General features: G+C 48.0%; 1 protein-coding gene across 1 annotated transcript in view; it reads right to left on the bottom strand.

Moving 5' to 3' along the window:
* NUDCD3 (NudC domain containing 3) overlaps positions 1–21,595 on the bottom strand; it is a 73,394-nt gene extending 51,799 nt beyond the window's left edge. The window contains exons 1-2 of the mRNA XM_060020178.1: positions 21,094–21,595; positions 15,185–15,477 (exon numbers count right to left, since the gene is read on the bottom strand). Coding sequence (XP_059876161.1) covers positions 15,185–15,477; positions 21,094–21,285 — 485 coding nt within the window. The 5' untranslated portion in view covers positions 21,286–21,595. The remainder of the gene's footprint in view (positions 1–15,184; positions 15,478–21,093) is intronic.
* Between the last annotated feature and the right edge of the window lie 1,405 nt (positions 21,596–23,000).

The raw sequence follows: 23,000 nt of genomic DNA, 5'->3' as shown, positions 1-23,000 counted from the left end.
AGAACCACTACTAAGCAGTATGTGGCTAAATCTACCAAGTATTCCAGGGGCCTTCCAGGTCTGGGCCCAGGTGAGCTGGTGACTAGGGACAGAGGGAAGATCACGGGGTCGGGGGGCCCTCAGCAGCATGCAGGGGTGGCCCCGACTCCTCAGCAGAGACGGGGGTGAGCCCTGTGCTGAGATGGTACCTTGCTGAGCAGGTGGACGGAGGCAGCGCCGGTGCCCAGAGTACTTCCCTCCCCAGAATCAGGAGAGCAGGCCAGGCTGCACGTGGAGGGGGCAGTTCAGGCAGGATAACCTTTTGGGTTTCTAACTTACAACCTGCTTCGGATAATTAGCTGCAGGGTACACCCCTCAAGCCTATGTCGTACTTACGCACACGAATGAAGTCTGATATGCAGAAAGTGATACATGCTGGGAAAATGCACCCGAGAGACTTCAGGGAGGCCCGGCCTGGACAGCACTAGAGCGAGCGTGCACAGGCCGGAGAGGGAGGCCGACAGAAAAGGAGCCGGCGCGCAAGGGGCAGCATCCTCCTGTGAGGGGAAGGAAGGTCCACAGAGACATCAGGGGATGAGCCGAGGATGGAGGAGGAACAGCAGGAGACGCCCCCCTGGGCAGAAGTCTGAAGTGCAGAGCATGAGGCTTGCAGGAGGACAGGGACCGGAGAGAAAGCACCCAACGAGCTTGGGTCCTGAGATGGGGCTGAGTGACTCGAAGCCTCAGGGAGGGAGGGAGGAGGCCACCAGGCTTCAGGGAAGTATTTTACATACCTGCATGAATGTGTATGAGACTAAGTGGAATGGAGAAAGGCCACAGACCAAGCAGGAGGCTTCAAGCCCCAGTCTGCGTGGAGGGGTCAAAGATGCAGAGATGGACCCAGCTCTGGTCTCTCCCAAATAAGGAGGGCCAGCGTGCTGAAGGCAGGACAACAGAAGGGCCACGAGTCCACCTCCTGCCCCCTTCCCAACACATACAAAATCTGAACCAAGTGGCACCCAGCCCAGAGAGTGTGGGGACATGTCTGGTGACAGCCGGGAAGTGGAACTCCATTCCTGCAGAACAGCAACCAGCGCAGGACACCCTAGGCCACTGCCTAAAAATTTCTAGAGACCAGGTGTGGAACAGTGACAGCATTCACAGACAGGGTAACAGGAGTCTCAAGCACAAAAATGAACACAAAATCAGGAATCACCAAACCCTGGGAAAAGCCAGCTTCCCAGGGCGGAGGCCACCAAACTCTACAGGGAAAGAAGTGCTGCTGAGAGCCACGGAGGGAACCGGGCACCAGGACTCCACAACAGACACGATCACCCTTCCAAGTGACGGGAGGGACACTGCACTCCGAAAACTCAACCAGCCATCTGAGAAACTAAAACCTGTGATCACTGAAATTAAAAAAACAAACACAAAAGGTGAGCTCCAGAAGAGCAGTTGCCTCTGGGAGCAAACTGCGATCGGGGCGGTCAAAGGGGGCCTGAGATTTACCTGTGCTTCTGAGTGTACTCTTTAACTATTGTGTAAATTAAAATTAATGAAAAACTTCAAAGAAATATATTTTCTGGATGAAATAAATGAGAACTTAGTACTTCTATAACCTTTCAGGCTCCTCCGAAAAAAAAGTCCCTCAAGGTGACAGCAGGCCAATTAGGAAGGAAGGAAAAGGCCCTGTGGTCTAACTGATTTGGTAAATGCTGGGTTAAATCACACGTTTCTCTCTTCCAGGACCACCAGGTGACAGTGCCACAGCGCAGACCAGTGAGTCACTGATGCTCCAAGAACACCTGCCACAGAAACATTCGCGACTGGAGATGCCCAAATCTGCGTGTCAGCTTTCATTCTTTTTTATTCTATGAACCAAAAGCCTTTTGGAAAAAAGGCAACGCCCACTCCTGGGCTTCTGGACAGTCTGTGCCCCCTCATTCATTTTCCTCAGTGAATACACATTACTTCGGAAGGTATTTTTAGGACTGTTAGAATCTCACAGTCTGTTTAGTCACTGTTCTCCTCTAGTTCCATGAGAAACGAGGCCGACGGAGCAGACAGAGTCACTGAGCACAGTTTACACAGAGGAACACGCCAGGTGGCCGCTCCAAAGCACACAGAGCACTGAAGAGGACACATTTATAAGGTTCACCGTGTGAAAAAAGCCAGGGATGAGCAGTGTACACAGCGCGCTATCCCCCCAGGAAATCACCCCGAAAGGCACGATGGTGACACAGGGAGGCTGTGCGTGTGGGAGCGGGGCTGCGTGTAGACTCTGTGCTCTGCTCACTTTTGCTGGGAACCTAAAACTCCTCTAAAACATACAACCTGTTTTTCTAAAAAGTAGGGGAGAGGAGCACATAAGCACCCTTGGATCCTCACAGACTTCCCCTGTGGTGTCCCTGTGGTGACAGGCTCACGCCGGGGGGCCTCTCTGCAGACAGAACAGGGAGGTGGGGTCATGGTGAGAGGAGGACTGATGTTCCACGGCCCCCCATTCTGCTATTGCGATCTCTTTAAACATCTGCATGCGGCATTTTTCAAAACACCAGTAAAAAAATGGTTTTAAGGAAAAAGGAAGTTCTAGGGCTAAAGGGGTACAAGGGAGACAGATCTAAGTAAAGGCTGCAGCAGCAAAATCAAAGGCGCTTGGCCACAAAGCCACAAAGTGGGGAAGAGACTGGCACAAGGAGGCAGAGTCTGTAAAGAAACGATCATGGGACCCAGGGGCACAGCCTCTACCCTGCAGCCAACTGCGACTGTAGGGCCCAGGGCCACCCTCGCTCGCAGGGCTCTCCCTACCATCCTCCTCATCAGATTTCAGCCTAAACCTGAAAACTGCTGGTAACAGTGAGATCTACTCTGTGTCGCTAAGAGGGCACTGCCAACCTGCTGGAGGACAGGGACCACACCCCACATCCGCTGTGTGGCAACCATCCCCCTCCTTCCTGACTCTGAGCTCTGCGAGGTACTTCCATGAGTTTTGCTGCTTTTGTTGTTTGGAGAGCTTGGGACTTGTTTTTCTTGGGAAGGAGAAGAGACTTCTTTCTGTTCTCTTACTCCGGACCCAACAGAGTGGGCAGGGGTGGGCAGTCCCACGAAGCAAGTTAGGAAACCAGTTGTCACTGCACCGTGTTGTGCAGCACCCATCCTGCCAGGCATGTAGGCACAAGGGTCATGGGGTCAGCATGCAGGCACTGGGGTCATGGGGTCACCCCGTAGGTACCAAGGTCACAAGGTCAGCTTGTAGGCACCAGGCTCACAGAGTCAGCAGCACTGCCTTCAGAAACAAGAGGCAAGAAGAGGCCTGGAAGTTTGTTCTCCTGGGAGAACATGAGCATCTGAAATGACATTCCTCCTACTTTATTCAGCTTTCCCCAGGGACGCCCTGAAAATGCTCAAGTGTTTTTAGGTCACAGCTAGTCCTACCTACCCACTTACTGCAACGCTCCAGCAGCAGCAGAACAGAAAGCTCTCAGGGAGCCTGTCTTCCTGCCCGGGGACACTGGCAGGGGCGGATCGGGTGCCCAAGGCACAGGGCTTCGTGGGGGGACCAGCCCAGACCTGTCTCCCACCCCTCCTGCCGTTCCCCCGCAGAGAAGATTCTGTCTAAGCATCTGGGGGGCTCGTGGCCACCCCTGCAGAAAACTAAGGGGCGCTGGCTGGTTTCCTTCCAACTGCCCCCCTCACCAGCCCCCAGGCTGCACTTACTGCGAGCCACACCCCACTCTACGGAAGAACCGGCCAAGAAAGGCAGAAAGGTTACGCCAGAGGAGGAGGAGAAGTTCCTTCCAACCCCACACAGGACAGTGCCACCCAGAGATGGGCGATGAGCGGGGTGCTTGCTGTCGGAAGCAGAACATACTGCTAGAACCAGGACTGCTCCTTTAACTGGGGACAGCAAAGCACCCACTCCTCTCTCCCCGCATCCCTCCAGCTGTAGAGCAGCTCGGGATCAAGGAGGCGTCGGAGGCGCTGCCCCTGCACCAGCCGGCCAGAGGCCCCACCAGGCTGGCACTCCCAAACCCCACATGCCCCAGGCCCTGAAACAAACCTACACAAGCATTCATTCCATAAATACTTGCTGAATGAAAGCACCCAACTGAGCACTCAGCCTGTGCTGACCACTCTCATTTTACTCTCTCATTTAACCCTCACAACAACCCTTTAAGCTGAGAATCATCACCCCTACCTGACATATGGGAAAACTAAGGCCTGAAGGCCAGATGACTCAGCAAGGTCTGAGCTGGCATTTGAATGCAGGGCTTCTGACTTCGAGATTCACACTCTTAATCCATACCATGAATTTTTCAAAAGGGAGGAAAGAAAACTGGAAGTGAAAAGTTGGGCAGGATGGTTTCAGAGGGTAAAGTAACCAGGAAATGGGCATAAAACAGGCCTAGAAGCCAGGACACCAGCAGCGACAGCACACCTGGTGCCCAGATCCTTGATTTCAGACCATTCTCCAATCAAAAGCCAAGGCTGGGGACTTCCCTGGTGGAGCAGTGGTTAAGAATCCGCCTCCCAATGCAGGGGACACAGGTTCGAGCCCTGGTCCAGGAAGATCCCACATGCCTCGGAGCAACTAAGCCCGTGCGCCACAGCTACTGAGCCTGTGCTCTAGAGCCCGCGAGCCACAACTACTGAAGCCCACGTGCCACAACTACTGAGCCTACGCTCTAGAGCCCGCAAGCCACAACTACTGAGTCCGCATGCCACAACTACTGAAGCCTGCACACCTAGAGCCCGTGCTCCACAACAAGAGAAGCCACCGCAATGAGAAGCCCGCGCATCACAGCGAAGAGTAGCCCCCGCTCACTGCAACTAGAGAAAGCCCACACGCAGCAACGAAGACCCAATGCAGCCAAAAATAAATAAATAAATTTAAATTTAAGAAAAAAAGCGAAGGCCACTTGGAGAAAAAGCCGACTTCACAGCAGGATGACATGGAACATCTTGTGGCGCGAGCACACAGAGGAGTGCTCAAAAAACGATGCGAACATGTCAAAAGGACAAGCCCATTTGAAGGGCACCCTGAGCAACAACCCAAGACAGTGGGGCCATAACTATGTAGTCAACATCTGTAAGGACACAGTGACACACACAAACAAGTGCATGAATGAGTGAGTGAGTGGAGGAGAAAGAAAAGCCATTCCTAGCAGTATAATCCCAATTAATAAATGTAGAAAGAAGGATATAAACAGGAAATCGCAATTTGGCAGACACCATAGCAATAACTGTTTCAGGCAAGAATAATCAATGGTTGCTAAGATTAGTGGGCAAAGTATGAGAAGAAACAAGATATTTAGAGTCTCAAAGTATCTCCACACAAGGCACTTATTAATCACAAAAGGGAAAATAGCAACTCTTTAGCACAGAAGAAAAGCAGCCACTGCGGCAGCCTTAGCCAGTCACAAGGAAACATCAGACAAAACCACGCTGAGAGACATTCTACCAAGGAAAAAAAGAAGTCAGTACTCCTTAAAAGGGTCAAGGTCATGAGAGACAAGACTAAGAAACTGTGCCAGATAGAGGAGACTGACGAGACGTGCCCATAATGCAGTGACGACAACGGATGCAACGCTGGCCCGGGAGAAAGGACACTACTGGAACAATGGATGAAACTGGAACAAGGTCTTCAGATGCGCTCACAGCAGCCCCGGGTTACAGGAGGCACAGACATCTGGCATGCTGGGAGAAGGATGTATGGGGTCCTGTGCATGATTTTTGCAACTTTTGGGGGCAGATCTTAATTATCTAAAAATGAAAGTTTTCTTTAGAGACCACAAAATAAATGGACCTTGAGGGCTATATGCGAGAACACGTGGTGGCCCTTGCTCAGCTAAGGACTGGCCCCATTCCATCACATTGTCGAAGCCACGGACCTGACCCTCGAGAGATACTCAGAACCCAGGCTCACAACCAACCAGACACACAGGATTCAGAGCTGAGTCATCCCAGACATCCTTCTCCAGGGGTTCTCAAAGTGAGCCTGGAGATGAAGCCACCCGTGCCTCGCAGCCCTACGTCAGCCAACTGCTGAGCCCTCACCTGTTGTACGCAGAGGCCTTCCCAGGACTCCACTTACCCACAGGAGGGCAGGTTCCCTGGCTTAAGAAAAAGAGACAAAAAACTCAGGCCTGCTCCCACTCCCTTGCAGTACAGCCTACAGGGCCCAAGGCCTGCTCACACCAGGGCTCTTGACTCCCAGTCCCGGGCTCTGTCCCTAGAGGGTTCTTCACCACTAGGGAAGCTGAGTGCCTGGCCCTTCAGTACAGAGACAGGGAAACGACAGAGGCCTCAGGGCTCTATGACCACACAGGACTCAATTAGGGAGTTTACAGAACACTGAGTTGCCCTAAAAGAAGACAGGGATGAACAGTACATAGAAAATGTGAAAGCCCTAACTATGAAAATTCAAGAAAAACTGAATGTTACTGGATAATGGAATTCATTAGATATGTTAAAATTCAAAGGTTTATCATTTTTTCACATGACTTTTAATTTGAATGACACACTCACTCAGCTGGTTACTAAGTGCCAACTATGCCGCCAGGGACGTTCCAGGCACTGGACACACAGTGGACAAGATAAATAGACCAAGGTGCACACAGTAACAGAAAAGCTGCACTTTCTGCCGACTGCCCTCCTCCTGGTTTCCCCGGTGAGAGAACTAGATACAAAATAGGCAGTTTACACGGGGACACACACGGGAGCCGCCACCCGGGGCCAGAGACAAGGGTGCAGTCTGAGCCAGAGGCCAGAGAAGCACCCGCCACAAGGTGAGCCAACCGCAGAAACAGAAACCAGAGGACAGGTCAGGAGTGTATCCCAAAGGAAAGGGGTGATGAGCGAGCTGAGGACTTCAGGGCTGGACGGCTGCAGGGAGCAAGCGAAGGGTGAAGTAACAGCGCATGTGACGGTGCAGCGCGTGTCACCACTGGCCTCCTCCCGCGTGACAGGACACTCTCCTGGTTGCCTTGCTCGGGCCTGCTCCCCCAGGTCACACACCCCGCTCTCCTGGCCCCCGAGGGAGACGGCCCCTCACCTCATGTACGACCCCCCGGCTCTCAATCCTTGGACCTCTTCTCCATATACACTCACTGCCTCGGTGACCTCATCCAGTCTGTGCCTTTAAACCCACTGATATGCCGATGTTTTTCAAACTCCGACCTCCAGTCCTGCTCCCCTCAGACTCCACCTACATGGCTCACAGCTTCTCGGACCCCGGAGACCCCGCTGTGGCCAAAGGCTAACCTGTCAGCCTCAGAACCAGCCGCCCCCGACCCCTTCCCTCTGCAGCTAGTGTCAGCTCCATCCTTCCAGGTGCTCGGGGCAACACATTTTGAGAGGGAGAAAAAAAATGAAGTTACATTTAAAATTCAAAATATTAAAAATGTATTTATTACTAAATATACTTGTCACTAAAATACTATAATAAAAACTGAAGAGTCTATATTCCTAGAAAATCCAAGAAAATCAACAGAGAAACTATCAGAAAATAGAGAATTCAGTATCGGTGTACAGGGCTTATTGAATAAAAACATTAAAATTCTACAGAAGAACATAAAACAAGACTTGAATAAATAAAATACACCCTGTTCTTAGACAGAAAGACTCAATAATGTAAACCTGTCATTTCTCTCCAATTCAAAACATAAATTTAATGTATTCCCAATGAAAACTTCAACAGAATTTTCACATGGAAAAAGTTTCCAGAAAAGTCTGGGGGCAAGGGATTAAACACTAGTCCCACCAAGTATTAAAATGTATCATAATGAAGCTATGGTAAATAAAACAGCTTGGTACTGGCAAACAAATAGAACAAATGGTTTAGTATCTATGAATAAATGGAATAGAAAAGGAAAAAAACACAGAAACATACACAGAGCCAATCAGAACCCAACATACGTCACAGTGAATGGCATTTCAAATAAAACCAATGAAGCAAAAGAGCGAGCAGCCAAGAAATGGGTTAGGGATGCTGGCTGGCACCTGGGGTGGGTCAGGTACCCACCATCAGACAGCCTGGCAGTGAGAGAACAAACTGGTACAATCTCTCTGGGGCCACTTTAGCAACATCCATCAAAATTACACACTTCATACCCTTTGACCCAGTAATTCCTGTTCTGGGAATTCGTCCAACAGATATTCATACACATGTTCCAAGAAACACATACAGCACAGTCACTGCAGCATCATTTGTGACCGCAGTAGATTGGAAACAACCTAATAACACTGCCTGTGGAGACTCACTAAATAATGACGCCACATCCACAGGACAGAACTCTGAGGGAGTCGAGAGAAAGACTGTAGTCAAGTCTGACTCTTGGTTACAGCCAGAGTCACCTGGGAAGCTTCTGAAAATCCTGACACATGGTCGCACCTGGGCCAGTTAAATCTGATCTCCAGGGGCAGGCCCAGGAATCAGCATCTTAAAGCCCCACAGATGTGAGGACAGATACAACGCACAGCAGGAAAAATGGCACCTGGCAACAGGGAGACTGCCTCCTTGTTAGCTGCTTGTCAGCTGCTCGGGGGGATGTAACTAGAAGTCCACACACAGCATATTGTATACAACAGAGAACATATACATAAACGAATATGAAAAATAAAAAGTTTATAAAACAGAAAACTTTTACAAAAGTACACACAATGGCTGCCCTTAGGGAGAATTCACTTTCATTACACAGGCTTATAACTTTCAAAAGTATTGACCCTAAATCCAACTGCCAATTTACTACACCACATAACAGTCAGAGAGTGGGAAACTCAACATACCAACAACCTGATTTTTTTCTTAACAAATAAATTTTGAGAGAATAAAAGCAAGAGAAACAGAGAGTCAGCTACAAAGTGATATGTGGTTGGAGCCTTATTATAGATGTAAACTTTTTTTAAAAAAATTATGACATTATGAGAAAACTGGAAGTTTAAACACTGGTTGAAAACATTTACAGATGAAATGATGAGGTAGAATTTGCTTCTGAATAACACAGGAGGGGGAGAAGTGGCCGGGTGTACTTCACAGGGTTGGCAGTGAGTACACGCGGATTCACTGCATTCTTCTGTCTACTCACCTTTGTATTTAAATTCAACCTAATACATTTTCCACAAGGTGCATATACCTTTTTTTCAATAGGAAAAGAAAAAAAAAGCTAGCATAAAAAGTTATACTTCTTTAGTGACATAGAAAAATATTCAATTAGATACTGGTTGTGTTAGTTTTGAAAAGTATCTCTTAGATAGTTCTGGTAATAGTTCCTTTTTCTTAACAACAGCAAAGCGAACATACCCATGTCTGGGCCTCTAAGCGCACTGGGAACTGCTTCAGTTCCCCATGACTCTGGCCCTCCTTTCTAACTACGGTTTCAAGCAAAGCACTTCACCACTGTTCATCTCCATTTCTCCATCTGTTAAAAGGAAGCCGATTGGGCTCTGGCATCTGGAAGTACACACTTCCCAGGGGGAAGAGTACCCTGGGGGAGTCTCACTGGCCTCCTCCTCCGGCCCAAAAACATGCTCACTCTCACAGGCTAGGACGCCAGGTCATTTTTACCATCCGGCTTCAGTATCCAACCAACTCAACATAAGTCATCGCTGTAAGATATACAGGCCAATCTCTTCTAAAAATGAAGCCTATAAGCTAGAAATGAACTGCAAAATGAAAACAAAAACACAATGCTTCTAGAGGAAAAAAAATACTTCTAACAAACAACCTTTCCTCATCTGTGATTTAAATCAAATCCCTGAGGCCACTTACACCTGAGGTTCCTTAGAGAAGGGGCAGTTTCAGGACGAATTGGGTGAAAGAACAGCTTCTATAACAGATGAGACTGAAAACAGACCCTGAGGCCGGCAGGCCCAGCAGAGCCCCAGTGGGGGAAAGCTGGCAGACATCCCTGGACTGCTGGCTTTCTGTTTACTATTCTCTTGAGTGCGTGATTACAGCCAACAACCTCATCTGAGCAAAAGAACCTCTTGGGCACACAACACTCAACAGTGTACAACATGAATTCAAAATCAGCAAAAGGGATGCAGGAACCGCTCAGCATACAATGTTCAGCAAAACAGAAGCCACAGTGTAAGACAATGTTATAAGCATACTTTGTTGTGTGTGTGTGTGTGTGTGTGTGTGCTCAAACACACCCACGCACATGTTTATATGCATAGAAAAAACTGTAGAAATATCCCAGAAAGTTAATAGGGAGTGGTAGGACGTTTTCTCTTCTTTACACACTTATCTTTATTTTCCAAATAGTCTACACTGAGCATAATGAGGAAGAAAAACAGTTTGTTCTTGTTTAAGTTAAGAAAAGCAATACTGAGAACAGCTCGTACCTACTTGAGGGCTCACTATGCACCAGGAATCCTGCTCACCAGGTCTTACACACTGACCTCAGTCAATCTTCACCATAAGCCAACAGGGTGGGTATTTGGGGTAGCATTCCGGTATGTCCACGTGACTCTATCAAAGGGCCTCCTGCAACGGGCACCTGAAAAAGCAGGGACCAACAAAGGAAGGACCCCATTTAGAGACAAATCCAGGAAGCCAGCTCTCAGGCAGCATGACTGCACACAGAAAGGATGCCCCAGCAGAGAGCAGCACCCTTCTGGCTCTTGTGACAGCCTGCCTAAGGGACATCTAAGCCACAGACATCACGAGACATGGGTGAGTAGAACCAAAGGAGAGGCACTAAGGAATGAACTCAGCACGCATCGGATGCTCACCTAACACACAGCTGGGAGCTGAGAGGGGCTGAGTAAGTCTCTGCCCCAAAAATGAAAGATGTAAGAACTAGCCATAAACAGATGTAAGATGAAACCCAGGCTCAGAGGAGACGCAGTTACCTGTGGCAGGGAGCAGAGGGACAGAGGCGCTGGAAGGCCTTGCTGCATGGACAAGAGCACTGAAGAATGTGAACAGTGCTGTGCTTGGGGCAAACGAACCAGGTGTGATGAAGATGAAGCATTTGCTGAGGATACTATTAGAAATCTGAAACTTCTCTTCCAAACTACACCATCCCTTTCCTAAGATGGATCCCTGTAACAGCTGGACACAAAGGCCATGCCACCCAAAATAAAAGAAAGCACTGAGCAGCTTTCTAACACACCCTTGTTCTACCAGGACTTCACCAGATGGGTCAACACATCAAGTAGTTCCATGACACGCCCTTCTCACGAGGCCCTGCTGTCTGCTTCCCTGTGCAGGACAGAGGGGTAGCTCGGGAGGGACTCAGGGCACGTACCACCATTCAACACCGACAGCGCAGGAGCGGCTCCTCTGTATCCACAGTTCCACATCCACGATTCAACCAACCACAGATTCTGTGGTATTGTACCGTTTACTACGGGAAAAAATCCATGTATAGGTGGATCTGTGCAGTTCAAGGTTGTGTTGTTCAGCGCCAACTGTAATTTACTCTCAGTGCTACTTTCTTTCCTTCTTTTTAAAGAATCCTGTTTGTGATTTATAAGGGCAAAAGCCAGAGGTGGCACAGCCTTTTGTACATTTTGCTTGTGCATCCCAGCACAAGCAAATGCAGTTATCACTGTTTTGCCTACAGCGACACCTGCAGATCGAGAGGGAAACTGCAGGACCTATGGCCACCGAAGCGGGACCAGACACAGATGGAACCCAAGAAGCAAACCCCACCAACAGCTCTGAGAGGTGCCCGACTTAGGGATTAGGACGTTGATGCTGTTGGTTTTGCATCCCTCTCTCCTTCCACAGCACTAGTAATGTCATCAGCATTTCTGAAAGCTTCCCAGCTCCCTAGAAGTCCTTTGAGCACAGATCACTGGGTCAAGTACAATATAAACACTGGGGCTCTAAGCAGCACTTTTTACAATATCTTCACTACGGATAACTCATAAACTGTGAAGCTCCTTTGCAGAGTATGTGCACCTCTCAAAGCTATCTTGTATGGTCAAGGAAATTTTTGTGTACCCAAATTCTCTCATCTCTAAGGAATAAAACTGGGCACTTTGAGCACTAGGGTGGTGGCATGTGGCTTTATGTATAAAAATCTGTACTTTATTTTATGTATAAATGAAAATGTACACTTCAAAAACTTTAACCCACGGTTGGCAGGGCCTAGGCTGGGGACAGGGGGTTGACTCCAAAGTGTGATTTGCCTGTAGATGGAGCGAAGTTGCCATCACCACTACCTAATCCTGGGCAGAACCACCAGCAAATGGGTAGCAAGCAGGAGTAATCAGAAGTCAGCAACGTCAGACCCAGATTCTAGGTATGTAACTGGTTTTTGGACAGGGTGCCCCACAAAGGCAGTGCTTCTGTGTGGTCACCTGAAGAACAACTATCTTAAGTTATTTAATTAACAGAACCCCCAGATCTACGGTTTATAGGATAAGCAATTCTGGGCACTGACTGGAGCGACTTGGGGGGCCACAAAAGCTACAACAAAGATAAGGATGGCTTTCATGTTCCATTTCAGATCTGCCACAGAACAGCCTTTCAGATGGAACTAGAGAGATGTGGGCCACAATTTCTTGTTTTGTTCATAGAAAACCAGTGAATACCTGAAGGCTGAGAAGGTTCAGTCCATGGAAGCGTTGAGCCTGCAGCACCAAACTAAGGTTTCCTGGAACACACCCAAGTCTTCAGTCTGTGCTTACACCACGGCAGGACTAGTAAAACTAACGCTGATACTAACCTGGAATACAACTCATTGGTCCAAGAATAAAAAATAGGGTCTCTACAAGATAACAAGGCAGCTACTCTAATCTATTACTCAGGAATTAAAAACAAATCCCCCCTTTCAATAGAGTTTTTAGAAATTATAAAAAGAATGCAAAAAAATTAGTAAAGCAAAGTGTATAGTTCATTGTAGAAAAATTAGAAAATACAGTAAGGGACAACGATGGCAATGAAAAACACTCACAATTCCACCACTATTCATAATGTATTTCCTTCTGGGCTTTTTCTCTGCATGTACAGTTAACCCCCCTTGAACAACAGGGGGTTAGGGGCACCGACCCTCCATGCAGTCGAACTTGGACTTTGAGACTCTGCAGCCTTGCCCCAACCTATCTCCACAAAGTTTATTTTCCCCCTACTCCGCATTTTATGCCACTCCAAGTTGTTCACTTTGCTTCATTAACTAGGAACTACATTCAAAGAGTCCCCAAAACAGGTTAGAGGGAGAGTGCAAGGAGAGGGAAGAACAGAAGGGAAGTTTAGTCAGAGAAGGGCCAAGGGGGAGAGAAAACCCAGGAGAGGGCAGGGAACAGTCCCATGAAAGAGGGAAGAGAGCAAATTCGCCTAAGAACAGAGCAGGCCAGGAGCAGCATGCTGTCTTTCAGACACTGCCACAGCTCATACACAAGGAGGCATCAGCTCTTCTCACCCAAACAGGGGCAGGGAAGCACCAGGAAGCAGAACTCCTGAAAAGTGAGGACACGTACAGCACAGGGCTTGATCTAAGCCCTACCACTCATCAGCTGCATGACCCTTGGCTCATTCAATATTCACAACAGCCTCTGAGGGAGGTGCTGTTATTATCACCTCCGCTTTACAAAGGAGAAAACTGAGACACAGAGAGGTGATGCAGCTTGCCCAAGGTAATACATTTACTAAGTGGCAGGCTCTGAGGGGACTCTGGGTCCGCAGTCCCCCATTCCAGACAACCTCTTCGGGTGTACGTCAGACCAAGAGGACTGTGGGCCCATGTCCCAGCAGTCGCTCCTGCAGGGAAAAAACAGAGTCAAGACACACAGAGAGGCAGGTCTCACGGGAATGCATAACTCTATGAGCCCAGCGCTCTAACTCTGGTCTAGCTCTTAACTGGCTGTTTGACTGTGGGCAGATTATTACCTTACCCTATAGAGAGAAAAAGGAAGAATACTGAAACCACCTGACCTCCCATCCTACACACTGTAAGGCAGTTTGCAAACATGAAGAGCTAACTAAATGCTGAAATAGAGTCAGTGTGTTACCAAGTAAGACCCACTTAGGGACAAACCCAACCACCAGATGTCAAGCAAGAAAGAGGCCACCTCTGACATAAAACTAGCGATGTTTCCTTAGGTCAGTCTCCCAAGGCAAAAGGAACAAAAGCAAAATAAACAAATAGGACGTAATCAAACTTATAAGCTTCTTCAGAGCAAAGGAAACCATAAACAAAACGAAAAGACAACCTAAGGAATGGGAGAAAATATTTGCGAACAATGCAACCAACAAGGGCTTAATTCTCAAAATATACAAATAACTCACACAACTCAATAATAAAAAAACAAATAACCCAAATGAAAAATGGGCAGAAGACCTAAATAGACATTTCTCCAAAGAAGACATACAGATGGCCAGTAGGCACATGAAAACATGCTCAAATCACTAATTGTTAGAGAAATGCAAATCAAAACTACAGTGAGGTATCACTTCACACAGGTCAGAATAGCCGTCATTTAAAAACTCTACAAATAACAAATGCTGGAGAAGGTGTGGAGGAAAGGGACCCTCTTGCACTGCTGGTGTGAATGTAAATTGGTGCAGCCACTATGGAGAACAGTATGGAGGTTCCTTAAACAACTAAAAATAGAGTTACCGTATGATTCAGCAATACCACTCCTGGGCATATAACCCAGAGAAAACTCTAATCTGAAAATATATATGCACCCCAGTGTTCACTACAGCACTATTTACAACAGGCAAGACATGGAAGCAACGTAAGGGTCCATCAACAGATGAATGGATGAAGATGTGAGATACAACACACACACACACACACACACACACACACACACACACACACACACACACACACACAATGGAATACTACTCAGCCATAAAAAAGAACAAAATAATGCCATTTGCGGCAACATGGATGGACCTAGAGATTATCATATTAAGTGAAGTAAGCCAGAGAAAAACAAATATCATATGATAACACTTATATATGGAATCCTAAAAAAAAAAAAGAAGAAGATACAAATGAACTTATATACAAAACAGAAACAGACCCACAGACACAGAAAACAAACTTAAGGTTACCAAAGGGGAAAGGGAGGTGGGGATAAGTTAGGAGTCTGGGATTAGCAGATACACACTGCCATGTATAAAATCGATAACCAACAAGGCCCTACTGTATAGCACAGGGAGCTATATTCAATATCTTGTCATAAACCATGATGAAAAAAAGAAAAGAAAAGAAAGAAGCCACAAAGTAGAAATTCTTACTTGGGAAGAGCTGGCGGGCTCCTTGGGACTTCAGCAGCGCCAGCATCCGCTCCTGGTGGCTCTGCCTCCCTGGCGCGGTGGGCCACTTCCTGCACGGCGTCCTGCGGGCCGGGGGGCTCCTGAGGGCCGCCTGAGTCTGTGGTGGAGTCAACCTCCACCTCCTGAACCGGGGCTGGGACTGGCTCCTGCTCGGCCGCGGCCTCCTCCCCTTCCTTCCTCCTGATCTTCTCCTCCAGCTCCTTCCTCCTCTTTTCATCATCCTGACGGGCCATGCGGTCAAAGGTTTTGAATACCTAAAATCAAACAGCAATCCTGCAATGAGTTCATCCGCCCAGTACTGTACCACACATTCTGCAGAAATACAGCAAAATCTGGTAAATAAAGAATGAAAAAGCAGTAGACTAAAAAAATGTTCCCATTGGCAAAATGGAAATGCACTTCAACTTCACCAAATGCCGCTAGGAAAACAATCTTTAAAGGGGAGTTCCAAAATCAGTGGAAGTGAAACCTTTACAAGCCAAGGCTCAAAATATTTACACGCCTATGAGGCCAACTTTCAAGTCTAAATGATGCATAACTAAATGGTCTCACCTGTCATTACTTTTATAGCCCCAGAGAGCCTTGTTCAAAACGCAAAGAACACGCTGTCCTGGTACTGAGAGCTGTAAAGGCACCAACAACTCAGACGAAAGAAGAGAAGATGGGAATTAGTTGAATTTCAATCCACAAAATACAAGCCGGCTCACTGGACTGCTGCTATCTTCCCACACTGCATGAGCTGCGGGAAGGTGCGGGTCTTAGCCTGGGAATTCAACAAACATCCATGATGTGCCTACAATGTGCAAGGGGCACCCAAAATCCAAATGACAGCTCCCAACCTCGAAGAACTCCACTTTCTGGTGTGTAGAGCAGTCATTAATCTTTTCGGGGCCACAGTCACACCCACAAAAGTGCTGGGACTCTCCATCCAAAAAGTGCACAAGAAAATGGCCTTTTGTATGCACCATTCAAGGGCGCACATAACCCTGAAGTGCAGCCAGGACAGACCCAGATGTGACAACTCTGACAGGAAGAGGCTGTGACGAATACAAGTGATGCCATCAGAATGAGGGTGCAAACGAGCATTTCCGGTGAAAGAGAGCTAAGGAAGTTTCTTGGAAGAAGGCGCTCTGCATCAGACCTTGAATGAAAGGCACACCTTCCAGAGGGAATGACAGGAGGAAGGGTCATCAGGAGATATATCCTATGGTATCTCCTCCCGGAGACAGGAAAGCTGGGAGATCCACCTTGAAAAGTGGGTGGGAGAAGACCCTTACATTCAATCCAGCAACCTCGCTCCAAGGTATTTACCCAAAGGAGTTGAAAATATGTCCACCCAAAAACCTGTACACGGATTGTGTATAGCAACTTTATTCATAATTGCCAAAACTTGGAAGCAACCATGATATCCTTCAGCAGGTGAATGGATAAACAAATTGTGGTACATCCAGACAATGGAATATTATTCTGTGATGAAAGAAATGAGCTATTATTAAGCCATGAAAAAACATGGAAGAACCTTAAGTGCATATTAGTAAAAGAAACCAATCTGAAAAGGCTACACAGTGTATGATTCCATACACTATGACACTGTGGAAAAGGCAAACTTTTAAAGACAATAAAAAGACCAGTGGTTGCCAGAGGATGCAGGGAGGGAGGTTGGAGGCAGCAGGTAGAGCGCACAGGATTTTTTTAGGGCAGTGAAAATACTTCGTGTGGTACCATAATGAGGATTACATGCCATCACACATTTGTCCAAACCCCGTAAAATTAACAGTAAGAGTGAACCCTGAAGTAAACTGTGGGTTTAGGTGACTATGATATGTCAATGTAAGTCCATCAACTGTAAGAAATGCACAACTCTGGTGGCAGCTGTTGGTATAGGGGACGCTGGGGGAGGCGGGGGTGGGCAGGGGGGACATGAGAAATCTCTGTACGTTCCCTTCCATTTCGCTCTGAACCTAAAACTACTCTAAAAAACAGTCTTAATAAAATAAAAATGTTTTAACGTGTGTAGGAGTCAGTTTCCAAAGGGCTAGAATGCAGACAAGTGCTAAATAACTGTTGCGTGCACTGGGCAGGAAGACAGAACCAAAGAAGTTACTGACTATGCCAATGTTTTTACAGACATTCTCTCAAAACCCTCGTGAAAACGCCATGAGGAAGACAGCACTGACATTTCAAAGATAATGGAAAACTAAGCTCGGAGAGGGTAACCTGCCCAAGGTCCTGCCAGTGAAAGAAGAAAGTAAAAAATTACACAGGAAACACACCAAACACTGAAAGGAGATGTAGGCAGAGGAAGATAAGTAAAGCTCTAAGGCTAAAAACTGGAAACAATATCTCTCTCCACTTCTTCTGAGAACCTGAGCCCCTGACTCACTCCTCTTATACTCACGTCAGTGACACCGGACACCAGACCCGTTGCCCTCAGAGCCATTCATCCTCCTGACGCCACACATCTTCATCTTAACTCCAGAAAACAAGCAACAGCAAGGGCTCTCTCCAAACGCCGGGGGGCTCTCTCCAAACGCCGGGGGCCTCCCTCGGACCCTGGGCCTCACGTTCCTCACTACACTGCGGCGCCCACCACCCCTGCTTACTCAGCACCCCGCCTGCCCCCTGGCTTCACCTCTCATGTCGCCACTGACCTCAGCACTCATTTCAGAATCCTGGACTGCGGAGCTGGAAGAGATGTCCCTGACCTCCAATCAACCTTCTCAACTGACAGAGAGGAGAGTGATTCTCCCAAGACTTCCCAGCAAGCTCAGAACAGATAGAGCCAGCTTTCCTGACTCTCATGGGGGGACCTCTAAGCTTGCCAAACTGGACTCCAGGATAAACACAGAGGATCCACTGATACGAATGGAACGTCATTCAAAATTATTGTTTTCTTAAAACATACTAATAAATCATGGAGTGGAATACAATTTCTACATGCATCTTTCCTGCTGAGGGTCTGGCAAGCTGTACATTCAGACTGTGCAAGCCCTAAGAATGAGCAGGAAAAGTCTGAGAAGGCTTAAACCTCATCAACAGCCCATACCCCAAAATATCAACGGAGAACTTTTGGGTTCCAGAACTGAGTACCCCAATACTCCCATCCAAACCCTCTTTGCCTGAGTTCTGAAGAGACCCCCAAGCACCCCACTGCCAAATGCCTCTGTGGATAAAAGAACAGCTCCCCAGGACTTACCCTGATCTACCCAACCAAAATACCCAGGGAATATCTGCTCTTTTAAAGTTCCTTGGGCAATACTGATGATTCAGAACCACTTTAAAAAAACACTACACCCCTCCTAACCATCTGCTGGAAACTGTCCCCCTTGGTTTCCCTGAAACTTACTGCCCTGCCCACTTCCCTCCATCCCCCTCCCACTCACACAGCCTCTTCCTTCTCCCATCCCTTCTCTGGGATCCTTCCCCAAAGGGCTATCCTCCACCTTCAGTTCCTCTCCTTCAAACCACTCAGATTCCTCTACCTCCCTTAAAATCCAGCCCCACAATTCAACAGCCTGTGGGAAGGGACTTCTGCCTGCAATCTCCAATTCAACTAAGCTTCTTCCCCTAAACTCAGGTGACAGTTCAGTGAATGCATTATCATTATTACAGTGCCCAGGTTTGAAACCCTGGATCACCTCTGGCCCATCCCAACCCTCTCTCTGCCCTGCTCTCCACCTCCACTTTATTAAACTGTTCACCAAGTCTTAACCTTAAGGGTGTCTGAAACATGGTAGGTGTCTTACATGAATTACCTGTCAGTTCACCTGTAAAACAAGGGAAAAGACCAACCTTTCAGGTTGTGTTAGAAATAAATAACATCCTAGAATGTAAATTACATAACAATTGGTACATACTAGGTGCTCAGTAAATGTTCCTTTCTCCTTTACATCTTTTCTGCAAAAGATCACCCGAGACAGGGGCTTCCCTGGTGGCGCAGTGGTTGAGAGTCCGCCTGCCGATGCAGGGGACGCGGGTTCGTGCCCCGGTCCAGGAAGATCCCACATGCCGCGGAGCGGCTGGGCCCGTGAGCCACGGCCGCTGAGCCTGCGCGTCCGGAGCCTGCGCTCCGCCACGGGAGAGGCCACAGTGAGAGGCCCGAGTACCGCAAAAAAAAAAAAAAAAAAAAAAAATCACCCTAGACAAAAGTGTTCCCAACCTACAATGGATTGGCTAAATAATAGAACAGAAAGATCTGGAATCCGCAAAATGAAGTTTTGAGTTCCAGCTCTATGATGAGTTTCATCAAATCACCTAACCTTGCTGAACTGGCACCCTCATCTGACACATAAAATTCAACCTTATCTATTTCACAGTCTTCCATGAAAGCATTAATTTGACATAAGGGCCTCCTAAAAACCATCTCTGACACACAGCTCTCTGATCACTCAGATGGCACCTAACAACTACAAGGGTGAGGAACAGCCTTAAGTCTTGAAATTGAATACCACCCTCACTCCTCACCTGACCATGTTATCTTTGGTAGTTAAACATTGTAAACTTCTGTTTCTTCATGCAGGCACTGAGGAAAATACCTGACCAACCTGCAGCTTGTAGCAAGTCTTCAGAAGATGAACATTTGAAATCACTTCATAAACTGTAAAACGCTACAGAACCGTAGGAGGTTATCACCAGCATTTCTACCTTCTCAGGTTCCTAGAAACAGGCTCAATGCTTGACTGAGTACCATCTTTCAATCCCATCCAAGTCCCACCTCTTCGAGTAGCACTGACGTATATACACTACCAAATGTAAAATACAGAGCTAGTGGGAAGCAGCTGCATCGCACGGGGAGATCAGCTCGGTGCCTTGTGACCACCTAGAGGGGTGGGATAGGGAGGGTGGGAGGGAGACACAGGAGGGAGGGGATATGGGGATATATGTATACATATAGCTGATTCACTTTGTTATACAGCAGAAACTAACACAACATTGTAAAGCAATTATACTCCAATAAAGATGTTAAAAAAAAAAGTCCCACCTCCTCTATAAAACTTTTCTCCATTTCCAAACCATCATTTCTATTCCCTTCCTTCCAGTGGGCTCTGTCACATAATTGGCCTTGCATGGTTCTCTGTTACTGTATTTTACCTCCTTAACTAGAGCATAAGTATCCCAAGGAGAGAGACCATTATTTAACCATCTGCATTACCAGTGTATCTCCAATGCTTCTGGCAGCTGAGAGTATAAATACATTCAGTACATAAACTCTTGGTTATTACATTCCAAGTACCCTGTCAACGTCAGTGAATAAGTATTACTAGTACCTCAAACAGACAATAAACTTAACCTGGGATGTACAGATATATGTTCAAATGTAAACTTATTAAGTACTACTATGACTGTCTTTGACCTGAAAAGTCACACTTCGAACAGGGGGACCACACCCATCAATCACACAGTCTCCCTTCCACGTCCAGTCGTCGCAGTTCTGGGGTGCAGGTGTCCGTGCTGCCGCCCGTTCCCCCGTCTAGCCTGCACTATTTTTATTCTCTGACTGGCAGGCCCCGGCACCTCGAAGGGGGTTACACGCTGCGGGAGCTAACCCTGGCCCTGAGCGTCGATGTACTACTTCTGATATCCAAGTGCACCCGGTCGTACCAGGCTGCTCGAGAGCCAGCCCCTCTCGCACGGAAGGAGTAAACTGATACCTGATACCCCAAGAGCATGTCTGCTGAAGCCGCGGCCCCAGGAGGCTGGTCCGGGGCAGCGCCAGAGGATGAACTGAGGCCGGCAGCGAACGGAGCGGCGGTCTCACAGGGGTCTGGGCTCCCGGAGAGTCGGGGACTACGGGGGCGCGCTCGCTGGGGTCGGGGTCGGGGCTCCCACGGCCTCCCCCCACCGCGAGCTTCCCGCCGGCCGCGCATTACCTGCAGCACCAGAGCCTGCGCGGCCCCCGGCGGGAAGCCCATGCGATCCGACGGGTGGCGCAGCAGGCGGTAGAAGTCCGTCTTGCGGTAGAGGAAGCCGAAGAGCACACGCAGAAAGTCCTGAACGTTGCCCACGTGCTGCAGGATGCCCAACAGGGCCTGGTCGTACAGCTCCGCCGCCCCGGGCTCCATGGCGTCGCTGGCCGGAGGGAAGCTCACTCACGGCGGGCGCGGCCCGGACGCCGGTCTGGGCCCACTTCCGGTGCGCTGTGATTAGGGCTCCGGCAGCCAGCTCGCCCGTGAAACTTCCGGTCCGCGCTAGTTCGCCCCAGCGGTAGGGCTCGGCTGGGCTGAGTTTGAGCCGACTTGACGCGGGCCCCGCTCCCACCGCCCCTGGCTTCCCGAGCGGTCTCGCAGAGGAGCGGACGTGGGCCCATAAACGCAAGAAAGCCCGGAGCTGCGGGACTGAGGGCGCCTAGTGGCCATGCTGGCAACGGACGGAAGACGTGTAGCGCGGGCAAGTGTTACGTGAGCCTCGCTTTTGTCACGTGGTCTTTGGGTTGTGTTCCCAACTGGGTGCCCCGAGCCCCAGGCGGGACGGCGGGAGCCTTTTGCTGGCGCGTCAGGAGAGGAAATGCGAGCGCTTGCGGGTGGTGTCTGTCCTGTTAATGACGGAGTCGTGGGTGAAATGCAAGGTGAAGTGCATAGATACAAAAAGACAAGAATGTAAAGTGAGTGCATGCACAAATATTAAATGGAAAGAGCTAGGCGCAGAGTAGAGAATCTGGCGTGCCATCCTGTGAAATATACACATACGTATGTATTTGTGTGTAGTATATACATTGTATGCGTAGTATACACCCAGCGTGTATACGTGTCCTAAGTGTCTGTCAAAGCATAATCTTAAACTAAAAATATAACACTCATACAAATATATAATGAACACATGTGAAATATTTATACATTTTAAGTAAAGTAACCAGTGATATGAGAAAGCTAGTTTGGAGAAGCTTTTGGAGAAACTGGATATTTATCAACACTTTGAGAAAACAGAGTAAGATTGCTAGGTGGGATATGAAGCTGGCTGGTGTCCTACAGAATGATGTAGATTATCTTTTCCAGTGGATAGAAATGATTTGCATCTCTACTGGCCTAAAATCTACACGTTAACATATATCTTCATAGTGCATGGGCGCTAATGAATTGTAAATAATGGCAAACTCAGATAAATTGCCCTAGAGCAGTGGTTTTGAAACTTTCTGGACTTAGGACCCATTTATTGGGAATTCCCTGGCAGTCCGGTGGTTAGAACTCTGAGCTCTCACTGCCCAGGGCCCGGTTCAATCCCTGGTCAGGGAACTAAGATCCCACATTTCGTGAGGCGCGGCCAAAAGAAAAAGAAAAAAAAAGGACCCATTTTCACACTTAAGATTTATTGAAGACTCCAGAGAGTCTTCAATATTTTATGTAGATTATGCTTATCGGTAGTTACCACATTGGAAATTAAAACTGAGAAAATTTTTAAATATTTCTTTATGCATTCTAATAACCATAAAAAACACATTACGTATTAACATATTTTTATGAAGAAATAATGTTCTTCAAAACAGTAAAAGTTTATGAGAAACATAGCATCCTTTTAAATTTTGCAAATCTCTTTACTATCTAGCTAATTGAAGACAGCAAGATTCTCTCATCTGCTGCATTCACTGCATTGCAATATGTTGTTTTGATTGAAGTATAAGAAACCCAGTCTTGGGGCTTCTCTGGTGGCACAGTGGTTGAGAGTCCGCCTGCCGATGCAGGGGACACGGGTTCGTGCCCCGGTCTGGGAAGATCCCACATGCCGCGGAGCGGCTGGGCCCATGAGCCATGGCCGCTGAGCCTGCGCGTCCGGAGCCTGTGCT

This window comes from Delphinus delphis, chromosome 9 (assembly GCF_949987515.2).
Source record: "Delphinus delphis chromosome 9, mDelDel1.2, whole genome shotgun sequence".
In the NCBI taxonomy this organism is placed as follows: domain Eukaryota; kingdom Metazoa; phylum Chordata; class Mammalia; order Artiodactyla; family Delphinidae; genus Delphinus; species Delphinus delphis.
Note: the sequence above shows the minus strand (reverse complement) of the source record. Positions and strands in the feature narration are given on the sequence as shown.